Raw genomic sequence first — 8542 nt, forward strand, 5'->3', positions numbered from 1 at the left:
TAAACACACTTTTTCCTGGTGTTTATTTTCTTCTCTGGCACATAGGAAATGTAATGAAGTTTATGCATTAAAAACAATGTACATATTTCCGTAATTTTAGCGTTTCTTGATTACAGTAGATGTCAATTATTTTTACTTGACTGTAGTTTTAACGCATACTGCACTTTTAAATAGTTTGAAACCATCTATGCCATCTAATAAATCAAGCCGAATAATCTCGCGAGATTTTCTTGACGTCACTCCTCTGCGCAGACAGCGGAGATCAGCTGACCTGTCAAACACATAACGCAATCTGGGTTTGTTTTGGTTTTTCTTTTTTTTCTAAACCGCACGCTGAGCTACAGACATGGCAGCCAAAATGGAGCTTGCTCCTCTCAGACCATGGGATGACTTCTTCCCCGGAGCGGACCGGTTCTCCAAACCAGAGTTCAGGGATTTAACCAAGTGGAACAACAAAGTGATCAGCAATTTGATGTACTACCAGACGAATTATTTTGTTGTCGCTTTGGTGGTTTTCCTCATTGTGGGGTAAGTCCTAGCTGCGGTCCAAAGCTAAAAGCTAGCATCTGTTACACTTTTCCCACACACGCCCATCCGGAGTATGTGGACTCCTGCTTTTGCTGTATTGTATTGTAAGGAAACATAAATATATGCAAACATTCAGTAACAGTGATCATTAGGGATTTGTTTTTACTGTCGTGTACTAATGCTTTATTTGGTGAACTACCCACCACAGATTGCTAGTGATATAGTTGGTTAGTATTGATTTTATATGGCTTTTTTCTTAATAGTCTTATTTGGTCAAACATATATTGGAAATTATGAAGTTTCTACACTATTCTGGGGTTTACAGCCATACCATGAACATAAAATTGTTGCCTTGGGCACAATTGTGGTGTTTGCAAAAATCAACAAAGGAAAGTCTACACCCTGGCTTATTAAAATGTGTTGCTCTGCATGTTTCCATGTCCAGGTTCCTGAATCCCTTTGGCATGTTTCTGGGTGGTGCCGTGGTGTCTCTGGTCTTCGCCGGTTCCGTGTGGGCCGGGGAAAACAAGCCCACAATCAAGAACTTCAAGAGGAAGAATCCCACTCTGTTTGTGATTGGCGTTATGGCCACAAGTTACTTTGTGCTGTCGCTGTTTGGAGGTGTCCTGGTCTTCATCTTTGGAATCACGTTTCCTTTGCTGTGTGAGTACCACAGTGTCATGTGATCTTTAACTTTCAAAATCAGAAAGGGGAGGAAAAAATATTGTCTTTAGGGTTTGGCAAGGCTGCTCCATGCTTTAACGTGATATTGTTAAAATATGCTCTGCTTCACCCACATGTTGCTGCACACTGCCACTCAGCTGGCTGAGAGAAGGCTACTATACTTTGCTCTCCCTTATACGAAAGACAAAATTTAATGCTTGGAAATACGGTGGCAAGATGAAAGAAAACCCCAGACAATCTCATTGTTTGGATTAAAGGAAGACCACCTTTTACTCTTATTAATGCAATGCTGTAATTCACAGTATGTAAACAATTTTTTTAATAGATGTGTAACGTCATACAGTTCCGTTTACTTCAAAGAGAAGCGCCATATTTATATAATTTAACCTTTAGATTATTGAAACTATAATAATACTATCTGTAGCATTTGTCCATTGTTTTGTTTTGTTTTGTTTTTACTTTGATTTCAGAAAAAATGAATTATATTGAGCAAGCAACTTCTAAATTTGGCAGTACTTTTAAAGTTCTTATTGCAAAGAACAATACCATCTCTGATCTTCTGCTCCTCACTGAGGAATGCTGCTGGTACAATAAGCTGATATGAGCTGCTTTATTAGACAGACTACCTGCATGGATGGTGCCTGCAGTCAGCTACTTAACAGATGTGCTGCTTGTACCTTGCCAAGTGGTTTTTAAAGCAGCTTTACCTTGCTGAGTGATGGGAGGGATGACTGGCCCTTGCCAAGTCTTGCCTTTTATTTATTTTTTTTCTCATTTTCTTCATGTTCTTTTTTTTTAGCCCACGGTACATAATCTACTGTCATGACTAGGTATAAAAGCAGTGACAGAAAGAAAGCTCAACAAGGTGAACTTTCTCTCCATGCCCAGGCATTTAGTGACCGTCAGCACAGGCAGTTCATCATTAGAGCAAATGTTGCAACTCTGTCGCTGTGGTAAAAATACGAAGCTGTTTGATTACATCCCAGGAGATCCACCCACTGCCTGTGTTGACAGGTTGCTAGGGCTTGTTGGTTTGGACTGAACCACATTTACTGCCTGATGTCATGCATTCAGCATCTGCCTGTCATGGAAATCAAATCATATGGCTTCATGCTTAGCTGCTGCTGTGAATACCACAAATGGTTGTTGTGTTTTTTTGTCCTTTTTTTTTCCTCACCACAAACTATTTACCCGTGTTTTACTAAAACATATACATTTTTTCCTTCCATAAAAATGCCTCGCTCCTTGTTTCTGCTTCAGTGATCCTGATCCATGCATCTCTGAGGCAGCGCAACATGAAGAACAGGCTGGAGAACAAGATCGAAGACGTCGGGCTGAAGAAGACCCCGATGGGCGTGATCATGGATCTCCTCGACCAGCAGGAGGAGAAGATTAACAAGATCCAGGATTTTATTGAGAATAAACTGCAGTAATGCTCGCGCCAGCCGAGTATCAAAGACAGCAAGCGAACAGAAGGGTATAAAGTGGTTACAATATTTCAATATTTTGTCTTGCACATGTAAAATTACTGATACTTGCATTTCCACATTTTATTATTTTTAGTTTTAGATTTTATGTGTTGTTGTTAGCCGTCACAATATAAACTGGAATGTTGTGTTAGCAGGAAGTTGTCATTGTGCCCTACCCAAGGTTTGATAGTCCTAAGTGCAGACATCTCCAAAATCTACTCATTGTCCAGTACTGATATGTACTTCATTGTATATGACTATTTATTTTAGCTGAGTTATGTGAAAGAGCTCATCAAAATAAGTAAAGATGCTAAAATTTGTTGTAAAAATCTTTTATCTCTGTTTGCTACCTCAGAATAAGCAAGTTTAATCTGAATTTATAAACCCATATCAAGACAATTACAGAGGCCCTCGAACGTGGACACTTTGATAAAGCCAGGTTTTTGCTTGATAACATTATTAGAAATGATTTTAACATTGGAACATTTTCCAGATTTTATGCAACAAATATCCTGCAAAGTTCAACTAAAAAGAAAAAAACTAAACAAATGTTTGCATTTGAGAAACGTATAGGAAAAGAGCAACGTTACAGACATCGATATGTATTTCTAAATATCACCAAACTTGTAAAAGGAAATTGCTCAGAGAAGCCATTTAAAAGTCAACAAATTCTGTGTTTTCGTATGTGACAAAAATCTGTATTTTCACACGTCTTGTCTAAAGAGGAGGGGAGGAAAACAGAATCATTTAAGCTCCAGATCCACCTAAAATGTCCGATAGCCTAGTTGGAGAATATATGGTCCACAATTCACATCCAATCTTACGAATGTTCATGTGTTTAATCTTATTTAAACTTTTAAAGTCAAGATTTTAAAATGCTTCATCATAGAGCAATCTTCTAAATCGCAAAGCTCTGGATTTAAGGGGAGTGTGTGCACTTTTGAGAGCCACTGCATGAAGCCAAACCCAAATCATCTGCCGGATGGATGTAAGAGCTTAAATATACTGATCTGAGACCAGTTTGTTGATTTGGAAAATTAGCTTTTGTTGCCTGAAAAAAATTACAGGTGTGTTGACTTATTATTATTATTATTATTATCATTATTATTATTATTTGCATACAGTTCCTGGCCAAATCGCCTAAACTGAGTATATACCCTCTAACAGCAGCTATGCAATACCAAAATCGAATGGCGAGTGCATCTTTAATGTATTAATATAAAGTCAGTGTGTTCAAGCCTGTTTATTCCAGTGCAATTTTGTTAAAATAAAAGCATGCCCAAATCTTCAAATGGCAGGAACACCTGACTGAATATATGACGGCAGATATCTTGTTCTGTTTTTACTTTTTGATCAAATTAAGCCTGCACCTGTAGTACGTATCTGTCATATACTGCTTATGCTGACAACTAACATTTATTGTTTTGCTGTTTGTGAATGCACACTGACTGAAGGCTAATGCATGTTATGTCTACAGATGGAACATAGGAAAGATTTGGATGTGTTATAGATGCTACTAGACACTATGTAACATTTCTAGATGACTATATTTCCTTATTTAAAAAAAAATGTTCATGAAAATTCTTGGCATCTGAAAAACAAGAGACACATTTGTCCTCTGTAAGTTTAACTTCATTTGCGCAATTATGGTGTGGATATGAAGCTATTTAAAAAGATTTTGTTTTTGGTTCTTAGATTTTCTGTATATGAAAGCAAATCATTATTAAAATAAACATATAATCATTTAAAGGTTTACTTCTTGTTTGAAAGAAATTTGGTGTTTAGTGTGAGTGTGTTTTTACAGACAAATATGATTATGTTTTTTATATCTAGAGTAATTATCGGAAAGTTAAAATCTAAAACTAGATAAATCTATTGAGAAAATAAAGATTACATTATTTATTTAGAGTGGTCTTTAAGTAAATAATGCATTTAGCAACTAGATGAATTTGTTTTTTTTACATCACTAATGAATTGCATTTTTTAATCATGTTGGAAAGGCTCTTTGCACACAAAATTAATTAGACACAAATTATTCTTTCAGGGAACAATTTTTATTTTTAAGACATTAGAACATTTTAAAAGTGCAAATTAATAAACTGTACTTTGTTTATTTTAACATTGCAATTTTATTTAGAGTTTTAAGAACAAAAACACATTTATGAAACAAAAGCAAACTTATTTTCTTCTTATGTGGCAATCATGCAGTAGTTCACTCTGTAGGGCTGTGCATGAAACGTGACCAAAATGAGTAAAATAAACATACTCCACAGCGAGAAAGCAGCTGAGGCCGAGTCAGATGAGACTCGTTTCACTTGATTCCAGGGCTTTTGGGAGTGGCACCTGCAAGCAACAACACAAGAAAAGAACAATAGGTTCTCTGTATTTTCAGTAAATAAAGTTAGATTTTTACTTAAACGGATAGTCTTGATTTTGGTACTAGTTTTCTCTACACAGACATCATGCTGCCATGAGTTTGGAGAAAAGTGCCAAAATCCTCACTCAAATAACCATTTGGACTGATTCAATCTTTTTAATTTGTTTTAATGAATAAAACTCAAACTGAAAATGATCTTGCCAGTGCAATATAAAGCAATATTAGCAGGTAATGTGCAACCTTACTCAAGAGATCATAGGTAGCGTGATCCGATTTATCTGCTGAACAATGAGGGTGTCACTAAATTATGCTGCCTGTGGTTGCTGGCTATATCAGCACTGTCTTTGTTGGAGCTGAAAAACATATTGATGCTGCCAGCATCAGCAAACATAAATTGGCATAATAAACTCAACAGTCTTCAGAGTTTTCCACTGCTCTGAAGATTTCTATATTTTTCTAACTCACTACCCTGCTCACAAGAGGTAAGGAAACTAATATATTAACTTTAGAGAACCTCACTTCAACTTATATACATCTGCCTTTAAAAAGTGTAGAAACTGGATCTGATCAGCTTGTAAAGTCCCCTTATATTACTTTTTTTGGGCATTGGCTCTGTATAAAAAAAATTTACAAAATGAATCTATTTTGCCATTGAACTGTCACTACAACATGCTCTTAAATTTAACTTTTTCTATAGTTATATTCCTGGGGTACTCACGGATTTGAGGTATGCCACATTGCTCTGTTTGATCTCACTGAGGAGCTGATCACGAGGCGTGAGGTCAACTTTAGGAGGTACTCGTCTGCGAGGGATGGGCTTCAAAGTTTTTATCACGTCATTGAGGTTGGCCTTTTCTTCTGCCATCTCTCTATCTCCTCTATCTTTTACTTTGGGAGTCTTTCTTAGTTGGAAACTTGGTTTTTCTGATCTCCGGTCTTCTCTTGGGTCCAAGTCCAGGAAGGGATCACGTTTCTTGGGAGTTCTCTTTAACTGGATATCTTTTAATGGGTTTGATGGTTCTGCACTGGGTTGTTTGGGAATGCTGTTGCGCTTCAGACTCTTCTTTGGCTCTGGCTGTTCACTCTGATGCTGTGTTTGGGCTATGCTGCTCTGTTCTTGCATGGGTGGGACAAGGCCATGCTGCTGTAGGAGCTCGAGTGGTGGTATGTAGCCCAACATCTGCAGTAAACCAGGAGGCAGATTGAGACTGTTCTCGTACATCTGCATCATTTCCCTCTGCTCCTTGACCTGCTGCTGCCTCTGCTCCTCCTTCCTCAGCTGCCTCTGACGGTCGAGATTCCTGGTCAAGATGTTGGTCACCACCATCCTGGGGCCAGGCAGCTCAAAGTGGTAGCCTATCTTCAGGAGCGTGTTGTTTGCCTTGAGCAGACGAGAGATCTCCATCTCGGCATGGTGACCCAACATGTGCCTCTGGTTGTGAAAGCGAAGCTCTGTGAGAGTCTCGTTGAACTGGAGGCAGCGGATGATGGCGACGATCCCCTTTCCAGTTATAAAATTGGACTCAATGTTCAAAGTGGCAATGCTGCGATTTTCTCTTAACATGTTAGCCAGGCTGAATGCAGTGTTTTCATCGGCACCCGTGTTCGCTATGCTGAACGTTTTGATGTGTTTGTTCTTTTTCAGGGCATTCACATAGTCTACGAGCATTTCCTTAGGAATGTTTTCTATGTTATTGAGGTTGACCTCAGTGATAGACGGATTGTTGTTACGGATTTTGTCCAGCGTTGACTCCAAGTTTGTCTCATTTCCTGAAGGACGTGATGTCATTTTGATATTATTAAGAGCCAACTTTGGGATTTTTAACTTGTTCACTTTAATTGGTTCCTTTTTTGAGAAGTTATCATTGGCTTCACTTGTATTTGGCACTTCTGGAGTCTCTTGCGGAGGTAAACAATCTTCATTTGCATTTTCCTTTTTATCTTCATTGCTTACAAAGGCCACTTTGGAGTTTGGAACAGACTGGCTGTCCACTGTGTTATTTCCAGCTGTGTTTTCTATGGCATCGGGGGGGTCTACATCTTTCTCTGTATTCTCAAGTTTGAGATTTAAAGCTACTTTCTCAGTGGTTTCATTGTTAACATCAGTCGCTTTGTCCTTTTCAACCTCCTCTTCATCTTCTTCAATTATTTCCTCAATGATTTCCTCTATAATTTCCACTCCATCTGGATAGTTAGTGCCATCTTCCTCAATAATTTCTTCTATCACTTCATACACCTCATATTTGACATCTGTATTTTCTTCTTTTTCCTTTTTTCCAGCTTCCTCCTGTAAGATTTTCTAAAAGTAACAAATCAGGATATTAACATTGGAGCTGAAATACACCATGAGCTAAAGTAGCTTTCATAAACCTCTGAGAGTTTGAAGTCTTCTTACCTCACTAGGCAGCAGAGTAGCAGGCACTCTTTCCTCTTCAAGCATACGTTTTGACTCTTTCTCCCAATAGAGATAGTCAACCAGCGACCTGTGGTCAAAGCTTCCTGTTGGAGGTTTCTCTGTCTGGTCCTTCTGTCTTTGTCCCACTGGTACGTTTTCATCTGGGGCAATGATGACGTCCATCTCACTCTGGAGCTCCTTGAGCTCCTCAGGTGAGAGCATCGCCAAGATTGCATCTTCATCAATCTCCTCCTCACTAAGATCCTCACCGTCTCTGTTGTCAGACATATCTTCAATGTATTGTTCCTTTCCTTCTCTGATGTTGAGAGGACAGATAATTTCTGCTCTGTCCAGAGTCAAGAACAGAGCAAAGTGGGAACCGTCTGACTTCGACCTCAGCCTGAGAGACTCTGCCTCATGTGTTGTCTAAATTTAAATGCTGTGAACTGTGGAAGATATTTAAAGAGTTAGCAGGGGAGAGAGATGCTAGCATTCTACCCAGCTGGCTCGGTCATCAGGATCTCTTGGGATGACAGCTGCTTCAAGTAAAAGGAAAGAGGAGAACTGACAGGAGCAGCTGGTCCATTAACACGGGTCCAACTGGATGGCACTGGGGGAAGACTCCACAGCAAACAGTCCCTCCTGGAATGCTCTTGAAGGCATAACCTTTGGGATTCTACCTAACAAATTATAAACCAGAGAAAATTGTTTGTTGTTGGGTTTACTTCTCACTTTAGTTCGTAGATTGAAGAGAACTTTGGTGCTTTTTACCAATTTTTTAAAATCATTTTTTCACATTATATTTTAAAATATTAATAAAAAAAATAAGAACGTTTTAGAAGACATGGTATTAGTAGGTATTTTTGCACTGCCTTAGGTGCAATGATGGGATCATCCAGCAGTGTGTCTGAGGTCCAGACAACAGAGAATAGTCAGTTTATCAAGAAATAAAAATGTGTAAAAATGTGTTGGTTTTTTTATGGTTTGCAGATATAACTGCCAATGAACTTTGTGATATCATCCATCTTTGCTGATCCATGTCTTTGGAGCCAGCTTCAAAATATCCTGGGTTGTCCAAGTCTATCGTCT

The 8542-nt window shown here is 38.5% G+C and overlaps 2 protein-coding genes across 2 annotated transcripts; one reads left to right on the top strand and one right to left on the bottom strand.

Moving 5' to 3' along the window:
- Nucleotides 1–273: 273 nt before the first annotated feature.
- Nucleotides 274–4430, top strand: arl6ip5b (ARF like GTPase 6 interacting protein 5b). Its single transcript, XM_014972583.2, has 3 exons — nucleotides 274–528; nucleotides 974–1191; nucleotides 2473–4430. The coding sequence occupies exons 1-3, from the start codon at nucleotides 347–349 to the stop codon at nucleotides 2643–2645; spliced, it is 573 nt and encodes a 190-aa protein (XP_014828069.1). The 5' UTR covers nucleotides 274–346; the 3' UTR covers nucleotides 2646–4430.
- A 283-nt stretch (nucleotides 4431–4713) lies between these two features.
- lmod3 (leiomodin 3 (fetal)) lies at nucleotides 4714–7863 on the bottom strand. The gene is made up of 3 exons (XM_014972587.2): nucleotides 7454–7863; nucleotides 5777–7357; nucleotides 4714–5024 (listed from the first exon to the last, which is right to left on the bottom strand). The coding sequence occupies exons 1-3, from the start codon at nucleotides 7739–7741 to the stop codon at nucleotides 4977–4979; spliced, it is 1917 nt and encodes a 638-aa protein (XP_014828073.1). The 5' UTR covers nucleotides 7742–7863; the 3' UTR covers nucleotides 4714–4976.
- Between the last annotated feature and the right edge of the window lie 679 nt (nucleotides 7864–8542).

The sequence above is a fragment of the Poecilia mexicana genome, unplaced genomic scaffold (assembly GCF_051168715.1).
Source record: "Poecilia mexicana isolate PSO_F unplaced genomic scaffold, ASM5116871v1 scaffold_7, whole genome shotgun sequence".
NCBI lineage: Eukaryota > Metazoa > Chordata > Actinopteri > Cyprinodontiformes > Poeciliidae > Poecilia > Poecilia mexicana.

Bases quoted from the DNA above. Each gene is read 5' to 3' on its own strand.
- lmod3 (XM_014972587.2), bottom strand. From the start codon at position 7,741: ATGTCTGACAACAGAGACGGTGAGGATCTTAGTGAGGAGGAGATTGAT. The intron at 7,358-7,453 runs GTAAGAAGACTT...TGTTACTTTTAG, and splicing joins CTACTCTGCTGCCTAGTGAG to AAAATCTTACAGGAGGAAGC. The intron at 5,025-5,776 runs GTGAGTACCCCA...TGTTGCTTGCAG, and splicing joins ATGTGGCATACCTCAAATCC to GTGCCACTCCCAAAAGCCCT.
- arl6ip5b (XM_014972583.2), top strand. From the start codon at position 347: ATGGCAGCCAAAATGGAGCTTGCTCCTCTCAGACCATGGGATGACTTC. The intron at 529-973 runs GTAAGTCCTAGC...TTCCATGTCCAG, and splicing joins GTGGTTTTCCTCATTGTGGG to GTTCCTGAATCCCTTTGGCA. The intron at 1,192-2,472 runs GTGAGTACCACA...TTTCTGCTTCAG, and splicing joins AATCACGTTTCCTTTGCTGT to TGATCCTGATCCATGCATCT.